Genomic DNA, 18404 nt, shown 5'->3' with positions numbered 1-18404 from the left:
TTCGATTAGTGTAAATTTTGCTAATCGATTGGTGATTGGCGGCATGCCAATCGAACCATTCGATCAATCGATGTTTACTCCCAGGCCTATTCATGTTTATAAAAAAATTGAAAATGATAAAAATTTAATCAAACACGAGACCGAAACTGTCATACTTTGTCATTTACGAGGAATGAATTTATGTCTGGTTCTTTTTCTTTATTAAATACAAAATGATTAGGTCCGATTACGATCACGATCGATTACGGCATAACGTAATTACACCACACTTTTATACCGAGTTTAGCTTCAAAATGCCCCCTCATTTTATCAAGAAAAAATATATAATTTATGTTAATAAAATATTCTTAAGTTGATAACAGTTCAATCAAAGACAAGATGGGAGCTATCATAGTGGATTTTAAAAATATATTGAGTGGAATTCTCTTTGTGCACAATCACTAACCAATATATATTTTATTGATTTTATACTTAAATCTATGTAGTCATCGCATTCACGCATTGCATACAAACATACTTTTTTTTACCGAACTTCCGAACCAGGCCTTTGAGTTCGGTTCGGTTCGGTCCGGTTCGGAAGTGCCAAGTTCGGCGAACTTCCGTTCGGTTCAGCGGTTCGGCTGCAGCACTAACTCATTCTATCAGTTTTACTTCATTGGCGATTGCGAGTTTCCGGATCGTCCTGTGTGCCTATCATTTTCATCATTTCATGTCCATTTGTATTTCATTATTGCTCACGAGAGTCATTTCTGGGTGATTTTGAAGTGCATTACGAACGGAGAGTGAGTGAGAAGTTTCCACTCTCTAACGAGTCTTATTAATTTACGTGCCGAGGTTGCGTGGATATTCATGCATCTCGCACACATTTAGTTTTAGTTTTGTCATTTTCCCGTAAATGATATCATTTCTTGTTTGTTACAAGTGGATTTTGATATATATTTGCCATATCTAGGAAGTTATTTCATGTCCACTACGTTGCATTTTCATTGCAACGCACGTGGTATACTCTGTGCACAGTACACCAAAGGTGCACACGCCCTTCAATTCATTGTTTGGTTTACTTGCATTTCTGATCGCATTCTTCGCGAGTCTCTTCTATTGTTTGGCTCGCGGTCAAGAATTTCGTTCCTTGCATATTTTTGCGTAGCTTACCATCTCGTTGCTTTTGTTTGTAAATTCTTTGGAGTCTGCTTCTAGGCTTGGATATTTTTAGTCCGCCATTGTCTTTAAGTTTTCTTCCGAATTTGGAACATTCACACCATTCTAAAGAAAAAAAGTCGGGTGTGAGTATTTGGTGGATTTATTGGATTGGAAAAGTTTATTTGAACTTTTAATTTTCCCTCGATCCTCAGTAATTATTCCAGGTGGTATTAGTCCCAAGAATTTCATAGTCTTGTATATCGGGCAGTGTATACCAATATTTTGAGGGCGTAGAGTTGCTGTTCATATATTTTTATACATTTTCCAGTATATATTTTCTATCGACATTCAGCAAGTGTTTTTACAACCAGTTCTGTGCACATTGAGTGGCGGAAAGAGTGTTAGAAGTTTTAATACTCCTGGTTGCTGAGTTTGGTAATAATCTGAATTTACTTCAAACTTTTGCCCAACTCGAAATTACATTTGTGTCGGTGGTTATAGGTGGGTTTTTCTGAACTTCAGAGCTTACCTGTTACTAGAAAAATAGGTGGGTTTGCTGAGTTTCGGATCTTACCTGTAACTTGAAAATATACTCTTGATTACTGTTTTAATTAATACACATTTTGTGAATTTTCTTTAAAGCATTTCATTCATCACATCCGATATTGTGATTGTTTCTTGTACTAATTACAACTGTTATTCATTGTTGCTAACTGTTCACCCACTCGGTAGAATTGTGTGTGAATATATAGACTTCTATAAATAATTCCAGTGTCAGACCCGTTGGGACTGGAAAAATAGACGTCTGAATTATTTGTGTGAATAGACTTCTGTATAATAATTCCAGTGTCAGACCCGTTGGGACTGGAAAAAGAGAAGTCTGAAATATTTATGTGAATAGACTTCTGTCAATACCAGTGTCAGACCCGTTGGGACTGGGAAAGAGAAGTCTGAATAATTTTATCTTACATGTCGAATAATTAGTAGTTTGGGCTGGTTGTGTGTAGGCTTCATAATTTTTCAAAATTGTGTGGTTATGCAGAGAAACCGGTAGGCTATTAATTTCTTGATAATTTAGATATATTATTCTCTATGTTCTTCATGTTCCATGTTTATGTCATTTGATTCGAGCTAAATTGAATCATCGCTATTTATAGATCTATGTGCTGATTTTGATTTCCATATTGCTTGGAGATCAAGAAATCAGCAGGTCAAAAGTTAGATGATAATAAAGATTTGTCTTAATTAACAAATATTGAAATATCTTTCGAGGTTGTTTTGACCAAAAATCTACCCTCGATCGCCTCGCTTGGCTTGAATCATCACTGCGCTGCCGAGCCAATCACGTAACTGCTACATTGTTCACTTGATCGAGATAGAGTCGTGAACACAGTCACAGCCGATCAGAGTTAGAATTTGCTAGTTTAGCAGCTAAACTCTGATTTTATACTATTATAGTGATTGACTGTTGATTTATTTTGAAGATTAGTTCTAAGTAGGAACTCGTAGAAGTCGATTTTGTAATTAGATCATTCTTTATTAGTTAATCTGAGTTAATCGAACGTCGCGCGGTTTTCAACCAACCCCAGCGCAACGCACCTCTCTGTCTGGCCGTAACTCCAGGCAGGGATAACGTTCACGAGCCGGTAATCGTCTCCGTGAAGGCAAATTTTGAACGAATTTACTTTTCGTCAGTTTTTACTGACAATTTGTTGGATTTAGCCGCCAATTGTCTCTTGACCCAATATTTAAGCAAACGTAGCTAAATTCCTTATTCCCATATTGATATTTCATGTTTTTAGATTTAATTGATTAAATTTATCACCCCAACTTTGTCTGGTGTCGAGTAGTCACCAGCCTTTACGTTAGCCGTATACCGGTACCAGTTGCGTGAGTCTGTCTGTGCAGTACTAGCACTTTGCATTTTTGTCTTTGAGATCAATTTGACTCTTACTGGAAATTAAAAGAATTTATTTAAATTCATTTAACCTCTTGAAGTTGAGCTTATCAGCTGAGTTAGAGCTGTAAATTAGTTTATTTGCCTAAAATATATTCCAGATTTGGCGCTTCTGTCTTTTCTGATTTTTGTAAGCTCATATCAGAAAAATTCCATCGTGAGAATTTAATCGATCCCAAATAAATCTAGTATCTTATTATAGTTTAGGGATTTTTCCTTTGCAGATAATTTAATCTCTAAGCGGTGTTTGTAATTTCCTGACAGTGTATACCTGGAGCCAACAAGTGCAATTGTTTTGCTTTGCCTTTTGACTCGGTGTACACTTGTTTGAACGAGGACTTGGAATTTAATTTCGGGCCCTTAGTTCTTAAATTGTAGGAAATTTTTCTTGGAGGTTATCCTGGATTGTCTTTCTGTATTTGAAATTCAGGTTCTTGTAAATTTAATTAGAACTCAACTGAAGGTACAAGAAGTACTGAATTAAATTTTGATAAGCCCTTGAAGATACTTATTTTAATTAAACCAACTCTTTACTCTGATTTTAAGTGAAAGGTACAGATACTATCGATCTTTGATATCAGAATCAATGTTTGATATCAGTATTCTTTGAAAAATAAAAATTACTTTTGTTCATACGGTTTGCTCTGTTGTACTTTTGGAGCATCATTCTTGCGCTGAAAATTTCCAAATTTCTATTCGGGCTCAAGAATTCATCAGTGAAATACAAAATTCACTGCTGTTATTTTACGCAAGTTGATAGTAGAGCCATTTTTAGGCTTGTTGCCATTCACTTTCATTTTTTTTATTTGGTAACTTATCCACATTCTAAAAAAAAGACAAAAGAAAAATAAAGAAAATCGGATGTAGGATAAATGTGTGTTTGACATTTATATATTGCATTCATCAGAATTAGACAATTGTCATTGAATGCTACTTTTGTAAGCGTTAAGGCTTCGATAAGTTGAATCCTTGTTAGGCTCTTTTAATAGTTGTAGAGTAAGTAGAACAGAGAAGTAGAAGTTTGATATTCTATTCTACAAGTGTAGTTTCTGAAACTTGAAAAGCTGCACTGTAATTTGTAAATATACTTTCACTGAATACATCCATTGCTACAGGAGTGTGTACATACTTATATTATTATTGTTCTTGCAGTACAAGTATTACCATACTTCACTCTTTCCTTGGCATTAAGTGTATTCAGTGACACAAGATTGAGTATAAACCTAGTTAAGTTCTTTCACTGATCTGTAAGCTATATTCTGTTACGTTACACTGTCGATCATTGAATTTGAATTTATGACAGTATTTACAATATGTTTAAGAATATGCCTTTGAATCACCAAGGTGATAATCAATAATACTTTTCCTGAGTTTATTTGGAATTCATAATGATGCAAAGTGACATTGCCAGAGTAAAACAAAGATTAGTTGAAGACATTATAGACAGTCGGAATACTAGCAGGGGATACTTATACGAGTATTCACTGGCAGATAATCTGTACAAGCTTGGTTATCCAAGAAGTTTTGTAGAGGAATTTGTTTATGAGAAGTTTGATTGTTCAAGGATACATTATTTATCTGATCTTGATTTAACAGATTTTGTATATGAATGTGCTGATAAATGCCAATATAGATATGCTGAACCCAATACTGGTAGACAGCCTCAGGCTGATAATTTGCATTCACCTTATACTCAATGTGAACCCAGATCAAACAGCAGGGTTCAGAATACAAATAAACATGATTCATATCCACAATCTTCCTCTCATACTTCTAATGATCATTCCAAAGCTGATGATAGTTATATGGCAATGATGATGCACTGTCTGGCTGTTAAAATGAAATTATTGTCAGAAGAACTGAAATCATCTCGGCATTCATCTGCTTTGGATTCAAGGCTTCCGCTCTTAGATCGAGGTTGCGATGCCCTGAGATCTTATTCTCGTGGGTATACTCCTGGTGCGCGAGTGTCCTCGTTGCCCAAGTCCGTGACCTTCGATGGTAGAGGGTGTTGGCACACTTTCATACGTAATTTCCAGCTGTACTCGGAAGATCGCGGTTGGGATCAAGCCCAACAGCTCAGTGAACTTTGCTTTTGTCTTGAGGGAAGCGCAATCAAATATTTTACATCAGTTATTGTTTCTTCCAAAATAAACGTTCCCTATACAGATATTGTCAAGAAGCTTGAGCAAAGATTTGCTTCTAAAGAATTTCCTGTCGCACAATTGCAATTCGATTTTGCGCAGCAGGCAACAACCGAAACAAAGGGGGAATGGGCCGATCGTGTCCTATCCTACGCTTCACGCGTTTTTGACGGATTGCCTGAGGAGATTGTTGAGAGGCAAATAGTGCAAAAGTTTTGTCAGGGTTCATTAGATCAAGAAGCGGGGAAATGCGCTATCCAATCACGTCCTCGTAATCTTGATCATGCCATTGACTTAGTTCGGTGGTTTCAGCATCGGCTAAAATATGCAAGACAAAGGTCTTACGATACTGTCGAGGAGGATCCCAGAATCAACCGTATGGGTGTTTCCGGGCTTGCCTCTAATGCTCAGCAGTCCTCCCTTAAGGACAGTCTGGAGGACCGAGTGCCCAATCTGGAGAAGGTTGATAATATTCAATCTGCTCTAGGGGCACAGATGAAGTCCTTCCAGTCCTCAGTCCAGGGATCGGTAACTGCTGTCCCAGAGCTGAATAGGCATACAGGTTCTCCTTCAACAGAAGACACTGAATCCCAGTTGTCTTGTCGTGATGTTTGTTTTGCATGTCACAAGTCTGGACACTTTAAGAGAAACTGTCCAGAACGTTTAGCAGTGAAACATGTAGGTATCTTAAGTGTAGAAGAAGTAACTGTAAATACCACATGTGTAGATGATGTAACTGTACATACTACATGTGTAAGTGATGATACTGTAAATACCATAGGTGTAGATAATGTAAGCTTTGTAACTATGTCAGAGGACAGTCGGGCCTCTACTGAGGATACCAAGCATGGGCAGAGTTATCTAGTGCAAATGCTTTGGGGAAGTACCCCTCCTAAGCTGTCCATCCTTGAATTCCTCAGTTCTCTCATCTGGTGGAACCAGAGATATTTCTGTAGTTTAGTTTACAACCCATTTCTTACATCTTGTCCTTGGCTCCTTCCTCCCTGGCCACCACCCCTGGAATGGAGTAGTATCTCCTTGATCAGTTGCTGAAAGTCCTGCAATTGAAATTTCTGTTAGGCAATATGATTTATTTTATGAACACAATCAAGAAGGTGAAGGCATACCTCTAAATTTTAATAGCTTGTACCTCTTCAGGTGGCTTGCAAAGTAATAGGTGCAAACACTGGTTATAAATGCAATAGATAGTTCTTTTATCACATTTGTATATATTTTATACTACATAAAGACATAGATATTTCAACCATAGATCTTTTACCTTGTTTGCAAAGGCTTTATAAACAACCCTAGAAATATTGTCATACAGGATGTTGAAATAGTAGTAGTTTTTTCTCAAGGGAAAATACTATGTATGTATGTCAAGTCCAGGTTGTTATATTTATTTGCACCAGATCTGGTTGAAGTATCATTACATGTCTTTAAGAGCTCAAACATATTACCAATCATATATCATATTTGTAAAGGTCACATTGTACAGGCCTATATTTATTGGTAACAGAGCTCCAGCCAATTGGTTTTATTTCATTGTTAGTATTTTTAATTATACAATGTACAACTTAATGTAAAGAACAGACTAACAGATCAACTTAAAGAATATTTTATGTAAATTGCTGGCAAGGCTGAACATATATATATATATATCTTCTTTCAGACTTACACGAAATAAGAAGATATTCTTTATATCAATACATAGACCAGATTTTCCTCCATGCAAGTATATATTTGCTGGTCTCCAGTAATGAGATTTATTTTTGCTGGACCAGCAATCTTTTTCTAAAATGAACAATTGTTATTCTTATTGAATAGTACTATGTTGAGCTCAGATCACACTTTTTATGTACGGTATCTGAGGTATTTTATTGGTGTCATGTATTTAATCAGTTTTAATCATATAGGCATATATTACATTCTTCTGTCAGGTTCCTTCATATCTGTTTATATCTATTGAGATTGCACAATATATGTCGCAATCTGATGGAACCGGGAGGAATGTAGTAATTGGGCCATGTACATGCAGTACCCTATATGTATTAATATGTGTATAACTATAAGTCTACGTATTGAGCTATGTTCATGTATGTATTAAGTCCGTGTGTGCTGTGTGTAGGCGAGGAGCACTCCTGATTGGAGGAGCCTTTATATGCTCCTACGCCTTCTACGTACAATGTATGTATTAAGTCCGTGTGTGTGCTGTGTGTAGGCGAGGAGCACTCCTGATTGGAGGAGCCTTTATATGCTCCTACGCCTGCTACGTACGGTACGTACGTGTGTGCGTTGCACAGCACGTACACAAGCTGGTACTGGTGCTGAGAAGAGATCCAGCCTAGACACCAGAGAGAGTAGACACCGTGAAGAGAGAATAGAGAAGACCGCCATCGAGTGAGGACATCCCAGAAGCTCCCCACTCGGCGCCGTGGTCTGTTAGTTAGTGTATAGAAGTCTGCAATATCTGTTGTCTGTATCTACCGTGTGGCATCGTCAGTGCAAGTGTCAGGTAAGTATTAGTTGTTGTCTCTGTCTTGTACCGTCGAAGTAACCCATTCGTGATTCGTGAGTAATAATCCTTGTCAGTGTCGTACCTGTAATTAACCAACCACTCGGTTATTCGTATCTGTCTGTCTCGTGCCATCACCGCTAACACACTCCACTCACTCATTCTATCAGTTTTACTTCAATACAGAGCCTGAACTGATCTACCACTCATAGACTCATTTTGGGAAAGGAGTTAAAGAATCTGTCTTTCTGACTTTCTTTTTTTTTACTTTTGACTTGTCAATAAATTTGTCAACTAATAAAGTAATATTTAATATTGAAGTTTGAACAACTGAACAAAATTTAAATTCTCATTTTTTCATTACTCAGCTCAAAATTCTGACACACATTTTTATCTACACACAAATTATGCCACAATAATTTCCTCGCAAATGTCACAATACTGATTAGTGATATTAATTGATTTTTAATTCATTAGCATCATGTTGCTATGAAACGAGGTGAGACTGTTTCGACTGCGTGAGCGGGAGCGAGGAACCGGCACCCCCAGAGCGGTCGGGTAACAGAGGACCTGCGATGGCGTGATAACTGCCGTTAATCAGCGAACAAGTGCGACAGAAACGAGAGTTGTGGCGGAATATGCCAGCATGTTTCATTATTCATGAAAGTAATAAACAAACATTAGTTATCAGTGCACCCAAATATAATCTCCGCATCGTAATGAATCACTAAAATTGTACCATAAAACAAAGTATGCTCGAAATTACAAGTTATCTTACCAGCTTTTGGAGCAGAAATTCTCTCTCTCCCTGCTATTCTGATTGTTTCGGTTTTTACCATTTAATTGTCGCCCTCTACGACGGGACCATGCTAAAAGCCAAATGTTGCACTTATCTAATTTTCTGCATTTTTATTATTTTTTAAAATTGAATATCATTATGTAAAGTAAAAGTAGATCGCAAGCACACAGACTTTGTAATTAAGGGCGATCGAATAGTACAATTTTTGTAGAGGACAAGTTAACTGTGAAAGAACCAAGACTAACGTACAATCAGGGGCGGATCCGGGTTTTTCAAAATTAAGGGGGCACATTTTCCCCGAGGAAAATCTTGACAAGTAAAACAAAACATAACAAAGGTCTTCACTTTCAAAAGGGGGCACACTTCTATTTTAACGGCATGTTTACATTACAAATTTAAATGTGCCTCCCAAAGGGGGGGGGGGCACGGGCCGGCATACCCCCGCCCCTGGATCCGCCAGCGGTAATTATTTTCATGGAAATGGTAGGCCTATTTTATGAGGCAAATTTAATCTATTACGTTTCATAGTATTCCATTATCATTATGCAATATTATGCAGTATTTTAAAGCAACGGAAGTACTGCTTTCAAATGTATTCGACCAAACTACTGTTTGCGGCCAAAAACTTCCGGCCATACTTGAATTTGGTAAATGATCACCGACATGAGTACAGTACGTGTAATCAGGGGTGGCTCCGAAATTTTCCACGGGGGGGCATATTTTTCCGAGGAAAAATGACTAGGCCCCCCCCCCCCAAAAAAAAAAAAAAAGAATTTAACCCAAAATTAATATTTCGGCCCGGAAAATTAAAAAAAAAGTGGGTGTACTCATTCATCACCTACAGTGGACAAGGAAGTGTGACCCTTAAGCTATTTCAGTTCTGAGATAAAAAAAACTCTCGATCATAGCTTTCATTAATATATATATATATATATATATATATATATATATATATATATATATATATATATAATATATATATATATACATATATATGTGTAAAGTTATACATGTACAACAGCTTTTGGCAACTCTTTTTTATTCAAATATTGTAAGAAATGGATGAAGAGAACAATAGTAGGCGTAGCTTAAATCAAGGTTCCCCAGAGCTATCTACCCTTTGGAAAAATTGGTGATGCCGAAAAAATGTCTCTGCCGGGAATCGAACCCGGGCCCCCAGCTTTGAACGCCGGTGCCTTAACCACTAGACCACAGAGACGGTTAGTAGCTAGGGCGAGCCCGATCCGATTGACCGTCAGATAGACAGATTTTCGACACTATACCAATTATATATTCCTTTGTCGGGTGAAGGTGAGTTTTGGACAATGACAAGCCGCCATGCCTCAGCTGGATCAAAGCTATTGCTTCGATACAGTACACATATGGGAGAAGAAATACAAATGTGTAAAGTTATACATGTACAACAGCTTTTGGCAACTCTTTTATTCAAATATTGTAAAGAAATGGATGAAGAGAACAATGGTAGGCGTAGCTTAAATCAAGGTTCCCCAGAGCTATCTACCCTTTGGAAAAATTGGTGATGCCGAAAAAATGTCTCTGCCGGGAATCGAACCCGGGCCCCCAGCTTTGAACGCCGGTGCCTTAACCACTAGACCACAGAGACGGTTAGTAGCTAGGGCGAGCCCGATCCGATTGACCGTCAGATAGACAGATTTTCGACACTATACCAATTATATATTCCTTTGTCGGGTGAAGGTGAGTTTTGAACAATGACAAGCCCTAGCTACTAACCGTCTCTGTGGTCTAGTGGTTAAGGCACCGGCGTTCAAAGCTGGGGGCCCGGGTTCGATTCCCGGCAGAGACATTTTTTCGGCATCACCAATTTTTCCAAAGGGTAGATAGCTCTGGGGAACCTTGATTTAAGCTACGCCTACCATTGTTCTCTTCATCCATTTCTTACAATATATATATACATATATATATATGTATATATATATATATATATATATGTATATTGTCAGGTTCAACTAAAACGATTTGTTATCTAATATTTAAGTGGTGAAAATATATATTCACGTTCAACCGTGGGCTATTTATAGGCAAAAATAATCTATTCAGCAGAGGGGGATAGATGATAGGACTCTCTTTCCCAAGAAAATCCTTCCTGAGTTAACGCCCGTGGCTGAACTTGAATAGGCTTAGATATAATTTTAACCACACACAAATCTAGCTGAATCTGACTACACGTCTGCCTGGTATCCTGATGCGCCATGAAAGAAAAAATGTTCGTATCTTTGTTATTATTAAACCATATCCATATTGCATAAAAACTGTATTGCAGTGTACGGGTGTACTATGTAATTTCAATGTTTACCCATCTAGAGTGCCATTAGCATTTTTAGGACACGCTATCAAAGTCATTGCAATCATGTTTATGGCCTTTGTGTGCCTCATCATCATCACCATCATCGTCATCATCATCGTCATCACCATCATGCACCATTATCACCACCATCATCATCACTATTGTCATTAACATCATCACCATCATCATCATGGTCACTGTTCCCGTTAAGTGAATTTGTATTGTCATGAGCTTTGCACTCCCACATCATCAGCAACATCAATCATCACCACTACGTGCCAGCGTTAAAAAAGACGAATCAGCATATTACTCCCTGGGGCCCGGGGCATTCGACCAAAAGTGGTGGGGTGTGCCGCGGGATAGACAAAAAGCGGGGGCCTTATTGGAGCGGGCTTACTGTAAAAAGGATGGTCCTCGGAACTACAAATGTTTGGGAAAACGGGGTCCTTAATTGAAACGGATCGCCGGAGTGTAAATGCGTATGCATCCCTATGGAACGGTATGCGTGTTCGATGCAGCTATAACCCGGCGACACGGCCGCCGGGTGCGCTCGCGCAGAGGCGATGATCGGACAGTGCTCTGCGGCCGCTTTTCACCAAAATTGCAGCTCATTGTAGCTGATCGATGCGACCGGAACGGCGTAACGAAAAATTTGCGAAGCTTTGGAGCGAATTTCTTTCTTCTTTTTTCTCGATAAGAAGAAAATGCTATACTATGGCGCGGTTCTTTTTCTCGATAAGACAAAAATGCTGTGCCCGTGGAACGGAAATTTGAATGGGGGCCCCCTCCGCGGCACATACCCACTATGCATTATATACTGAGTGCCCCCGGGATATTACTACTACTACTACTACTACTACTGCTGCTACTACTACTACTACTACTGATAATAATGATGATAATGATAAAATAATAACAACAATAATAATATTAATGATAATAATAATTATGGTGATAACTATTCTTTGATATCATTAATCATTTGTCTTTAAGTGATAAGGGGGTAATAGGGCAAAGAGAAACTTTTGCTACCCCGTGAGATGCCAAATGCATTTTAATGCATTTAGGCATACAATTGTAAAGAATCATTTCAGGTAAAATATAGGGGGAAAAACCTATTTCAGAGAGGGAAATTTACTTTTAAAAAGGGCACATACTATTTTGAAAAAAACAACAACATTTCCTCATAATAAAAAGTAGATTCTTTTCTACCGGAAATAGTTTAGGGGCAAGTGCTGCCCACGGTTCCGCAGCCTTTCACTTCAGGAAATTCAATGTAGAAATAGGTCTGACTCCTGATTTATTGTGTGAGGTAATGATTATTTTTTCAAGTAAGATACATATTTTTTAACACACAGTAATGAAATTACAAGTTGAAGTAATAACATATGAAAAGTGAAAGTCGGGCATAGGCCTATCATTATCCAACCTATTGCTAGCTATAGATAGGGGGCCTAAAGATAAACTTCATTGGCATCCAAAATCTATGAAACTGAAAACACTGAATAAAGAAGAATTAAACCCAAGAAATTGCACTTTTTCTTTTATTGTCTTTGTCAATTAACGACATTTATAAAGAATATCGACTTTCACGATCATACTAGTACAGAGCCTTTAGATGTTTTTAGCCTTCCTGAAGAATTCCCTATCTGAAAAAAAACAAATATTCGAATCAAACTATGAACAAAGAGTTTCAAGTGTTGACTGCTGAGATTGCATCATTGAGACCTGTTAGGGGTTTGATATATTATATCGTCTGAGAACAAAACTTTCCATGGTTTTGATTGGCTAAGTAGCACAGACCCCTGGGGATCGTTTCACCAAACATTAAAGGAAACCAAAACCCGAGATGAGAAGCAATCTTATTGGAAAGAGTAAAGCAAGAGGAACAATTTAAAACAAGTTTCATCAAAACCAGTTGTTAAATAAGCAAGTTATATGGGCGTTTAATAGATCTTCTTGTACTTTCTATTGGGACCATCAAATTGGCAAACATGCTTTAAAATAGCTGAATTTGTTGACAACTCTCCATTTGTTTTGTACACAATTTTTCAGATTTTCTTAAAAATTGCATATTGCCTCATTCTGAGCATAACATGTCATGGGAAAATATAATACACATCACATTTCAAGGTCAGGAAGAGATGATGTGAAATATGTAAAATAATAGGGAAAATCTGAAAATATGTGTACAAGACGAATGGAGGGCTTGTCCACAAAGTCGGCCATTTTGAAGCATGTTTGCCAATTCGAGGATCCCCATAGAAAGTACAATACTTATCCAACTTCCATAACTCGCTTATTCTATAACCGATTTGGATGAAACTTGTTTTAAATTGTTTCTCTCATTTTTTCTTTCAAATAAGATTGATTGTCCGACAGGTTGTCAGATCTGACAACTTTCCTTGACGTTGACTGGCTGAGAAGCACTGTTACTATGGTAACAATTTCTAAATCGTACAGACTGCACATGTCAGTTCCTGATCATTAATATAGGGATCACACGGAAGCCCAGTTGCTGCCTCACATACGGCTGTTACCGTGTAGAAGAGAGCCCCGTTTTGGTCTCCGGCTGTACCAGCTGCGCCTTCCATGTCATGATCGAAACAGACAAACTCTGAACGTTTGTGGGTTTGATACTCTGACATGAGGTAACCGCTGTACTCCAGACGCCACTCGTCAGAAGGGCACTTGTTACGTGCAGGGATCATCAATTTGGTAGATCGACCAGAGGGCGCCCTACAGACTGCACATTTTGGTGCGTAGTCGTGGACTTCACGTAGACGAATTATGGAGGTTTCTGTCTCATATTCGGACGAGTACAGCAGAGCGCGAAGTGCACCAGTACCACACTGATATTCATCATAAATAGGATCAGTTGGCATACACAGATAGTTAGCACCACCTCCCTCATGGGTCCAGCGAGCTCCTGCTGCAGTACCTGGACGGATTACACAAATTAGTAAAGGTCGATTAGCTAGCCAAAGAGACCACCATCAGGGGAGCATTTCATTAACATAGTTGTCCGACATTAAGTTGTCAGATCCGACATATTAACTAGATTTTGATTGGCTGAGAGCACTGTTCCTAATGCAGCTGTGGGATAAACGGGGGGGGGGGGAGGGGGGCTTTCATAAAAGGACTTGTCAGACGCTTTATCCGACAGTTACCATAGTAACAGTACCTCTCAAACAATCAACATCAGAGAAAGATGTCAGATCTGACAACATGTCGGATGAAAATGTCGATGAAACACCCCAGGATTTATCGGATGAACGTTTTACATACAGATCCTTTAAATGAAGCGCTCCCCAGAGAATGATGTGCTAGCTGTCCTCTCTCGGCCAATGTGACTTTTAAAGTCCAAAAATATTAAAAGCCTCCTTTCACTTAGCCTGGTTTATCATGTTTATAAAACAAATTTATTGGTCCCCATACATCATACGCGTACTCTTTTCCAATTTTGCAGTTAATTTCTGTTGAAGGTTCATTCTATGTTTAACTGCAACTTATCAAAACATCTTCATCAAATGCGTTTACCTAGGTATCAAGTCTTTTTCGTAATACATGTAAAATTATTAATGCTAATTCTGTAGTTTCAATTATACCCTAGTCCACCCAGACATAGATTGATCTAAATAACATTAGCCGAGAGAGGACGTTTCATCCGACAAATCCAATGTCAATCCGACAGTTAGAAAGAGTGCCTCTTAGCCAATCAAAATTTACACTGTTAGAAAATTTATCCTTAAACTAAAAGAAGTTCCTGCAGCAGAGTCTCGAGAACACCTGTAATCTTACCAGATTGCGTAATCTTACAGGAAATTGGTATTTGGTGTGTGTAATCTTACAAATTTCCTTAACCCTAATTCTCCCGGGGGGGGGCCATAATGGCCCCCCCCCCTCAACAATTTTCGCGATATATCTGCTGCGCGAAATTTTTTCACCTCGCAGCTCACTGACTTTTTACATTCAAGTCTCGCGCAAATTTTGAGACCAAAGTTGTGACGCCCGGGTACGTGGTTACGACATTACGCAACATTATGCAAGTGCATGTCAGACCCAAAATTGCTCATAAACGTGATTTCATGTACAAATCCAATGCAAATTGCGTATTTAGCCAAAATTCATAAATGTGTCATTATTTCTACTTTTACTGATTAAACTTAATTAATTTTGCCTTGTTTATGATCAGAATTATGTCTGGAACAATTTCCATTGAAAAAACAATAAAAAACAAAAAGTAAAAAAACAAAGAAATACATAAGAAATTCATAAAACAATAAAATACATAAGAAATTTATTTCCAAACCAAAGTTTTTTTGAATTACGATTGTTAAGAATGCTACAAAGAAAATTTTTACCAAAAATTAGCATTCTAGGAGCTTTATTTAGTGAATTAGAGCAAAAAGTATGATTTATGCATAAATTAGCATAATTAATTCATATAAAATAAAATCTCATTATTTTGGAAAATTTTACCATACAGCCTTGTAGATTACATCGCACACTACCAGCGTGCAAATTTTTGCGTCGCTCGCGCGATCGGCGGCCGAGATCTTAAGGGGGGGCCATAATGGCCCCCCCCCCCCCGGGAATGACAAGAATCAAAATACCCCGGGCGGTGTACCCTTAAATAAAACACTCTTTTCCCCTTTTTCTAACAGACCTGTTCTGTTAAATTGCAGAAAAATTCCTGTTTCATGAATTTAAAGAATGATTCTGGTATTGCTTTCTGCAAAATCTTCTTTTATTTTTCTGTAAAATCAGGGTTTTTTTAACAGTGTAGGAAAGGTGTCGGATCTGACAACTTGTTGAACAAATATGTTGATCATATCTGTGGGCCTAATGATAAAGGCAAGATTATGGCCAAAAGCTCGCACCGATAAAAAATGAAGCAAATGATCGTAATTACATGTCATTGTTTTTCTCTTGTACAATGCTCTGAGCATCATCAATTCTCATTGTTACTGTCAGGAGTTACGGTACACTTTCATAAGCATGATTTTTGTCTCACCTGCATAGCAGAGTGAGACTATAGGCGCCGCTTTTCCGACGGCGGCGGCGTCAACATCAAATCTTAACCTAAGGTTAAGTTTTTGAAATGACATCATAACTTAGAAAGTATATGGACCTAGTTAACTTGGCCATAAGGTTAATCAAGTATTGCTGAATATCCTAGTAGAGTTTCATGTCACATGACCAAGGTCATAGGTCATTTAGGGTCAATGAACTTAGACCATGTTGGGGGAATCAAACATCAAAATCTTAACCTGAGGTTAAGTTTTTGAAATGTAATCATAACTTAGAAAATATATGAACCTAGTTCATTCAACTTGGACATAAGGTTAATCAAGTATCACCTAACATCCTGCATGAGTTTCACGTCACATGACCAAGGTCAAAGGTCATTTAGGGTCAATGAACTTTGGCCGAATTGGGAGTATCTGATGAATTACAATCAAAACTTTAAAAGTTTTTGGATCTGATTCATGAAAGTTGGACATAAGAGTAATCAAGTATTACTGGACATCCTGTGCCCATTTTAGGTCACATGACCAGGGTCAAAGGTCAATGAACTTTGGCCATAATGGGGGTATCTGTTGAATTACCATCACTGATGGTCAGATCAATAAACTTGCAAAGTTGAACTTTGCAAGTTTATTGATCTGACTTTTGAAACTTGGACATAAGAGTAATCAAGTATCACTGAATATCCTGTGCAAGTTTCAGGTCACATGATCAAGGTCAAAGGTCATGTGGGGTCAATGAATTTTGGCCACATTGGGGGTATTCATTACCATCCTATCTCTGTATGTGTATTGGTCTAGTTCATAAAACGTGGAAATAAGAGTAACCAAGTATCACTGAACATCTTGTGCGAGTTATAGTAGTTTTCAAAGTCAGCACTGCTGCTATGTTGAATCGCGTGATGCAGGTGAGACGGCCAGAGGCATTCCACTTGTTACAACTAACAACCATTCTCCTATTTTGCCAATATCCCCTCCTATATCATTATTACTTTTTATTCTGTCGCCAATATTGTTTCTGCGACACCCCCTCAATATGACCTTGAACACTTCTTTATACATGGTCAACAGCGTCAATTAATGAAACTGAATAAACGAATTAAGTAAATAAAATGTCTTGAAAAACAAATTCTTTCTTACCAGCATAAACCAGTTCTGATCCATTAACGCAAACATCTTTACCCCATCGTATATACACAACGCCACTACTTTTGACAGCGGTGACTGTATTAGGAGAAATGTGGAAGATTTATGAATGATAAAAATGATTTAATTGTTATTATTATCATTATTAATTTCCATTTCATCATTCATGCCAATGAAGAAATCTATTGTCTTTGAAATTTCTTTCTGCCTATAAATTTATGAGTGAACATATAGATAAACATAACGATAAAAGAGCATGAATAGTGTATCTATATTCCTCGCCTACTCTGCTGGAAATGAAATATCTTTGATCCTCTAACATGTCTAACGAGGTTCTTGAAACTGGGGTATAAAACCGCAGGTTATATCTGAGCAGCATGCACGGACATCTCCCAAACGAGGGTTTGACGTAATGCGAATTAAAGGCAGATAATAATAGAATGGCATAAGATATGCATGGACCATCAAAATTATGCCAAATGAATTCAATTAAAACAACATTTAAAAGGTATCTGACATTCTCACTTTACCATATTTTTACAATGCAAACAGCCCCTTGGGTGTTGATTTTTATCGTAATTATTCGATTATAATATAAGCTATATATTGACCATTTTATGTACCTGGTTGTTGGGCATTGTACGAAGCGTCCCTCCCATCTCGGCCATCTCTTCCAGGCAGGCCGACATCGCCCGTTGGGCCAGGGGGACCGGGGGCTCCTTTTGGGCAGAGCGAACACGGACCTATCATTGTCGAAAATAACCATGCAATAATGAAGATCAATATTACAGGTAAAGCCGTATACATAATTCGATTTTTAGATAAGATTATAAAAAAGCACTTACTGAAACGTTACAATAACGGAAAAGTTATCTGTTCAAAGAGGAGTCGAACAATATTTACATAAATTGTAACTGTTGTAAGTTAAACCATATTTGTAAACTTGAAATAACATTGAAAATTTCATAAAAATCGGATGTAAAATAAAAAGTTGTGACATTTTAAAGTATCGCTTAATTTCACAAAACAGTTATATGCACATCCTGGTCGTTATGCAAATGAGGAGACTGATGATGTCATCCACTCACTATTTCTTATGTATTTTATTATATGACATTGGGAATATTCTATTTTTCTCTTCATTGTCAAATGATATAAGGATTAATTCCTCCCTGATCATGTGGAATTAGCATTGTTTAATACTATATGGTTCAGTCAAGTTTGTCCTTATTGTCAAATCTGTAAAGAGTGAAATATTGTATAATTCAAACAATAAACAACAAAAGAAATAGTGAGTGATGGACATCATCAACTGACTCACCTAGTTGTGCATATCACTGTTTTGTG

At 37.7% G+C, this 18404-nt stretch overlaps 2 protein-coding genes across 2 annotated transcripts in view; both read right to left on the bottom strand.

Moving 5' to 3' along the window:
- The window catches only part of LOC121421096 (leucine-rich repeat-containing protein 56-like), a 28576-nt gene extending 19998 nt beyond the window's left edge, over nucleotides 1-8578 (bottom strand). The window contains exon 1 of the mRNA XM_041615712.1: nucleotides 8535-8578. The gene's annotated coding sequence lies outside the window, so the exon portion shown is untranslated. The remainder of the gene's footprint in view (nucleotides 1-8534) is intronic.
- A 4686-nt stretch (nucleotides 8579-13264) lies between these two features.
- LOC121421852 (short-chain collagen C4-like) lies at nucleotides 13265-17807 on the bottom strand. Its single transcript, XM_041616654.1, has 3 exons — nucleotides 17681-17807; nucleotides 17052-17135; nucleotides 13265-13822 (listed from the first exon to the last, which is right to left on the bottom strand). Exons 1-3 carry the CDS (start codon nucleotides 17805-17807, stop codon nucleotides 13332-13334), a joined length of 702 nt encoding a protein of 233 aa, XP_041472588.1. The 3' UTR covers nucleotides 13265-13331.
- Between the last annotated feature and the right edge of the window lie 597 nt (nucleotides 17808-18404).

This window comes from Lytechinus variegatus, chromosome 9 (genome assembly GCF_018143015.1).
Source record: "Lytechinus variegatus isolate NC3 chromosome 9, Lvar_3.0, whole genome shotgun sequence".
Taxonomy (NCBI): domain Eukaryota; kingdom Metazoa; phylum Echinodermata; class Echinoidea; order Temnopleuroida; family Toxopneustidae; genus Lytechinus; species Lytechinus variegatus.
Note: the sequence above shows the minus strand (reverse complement) of the source record. Positions and strands in the feature narration are given on the sequence as shown.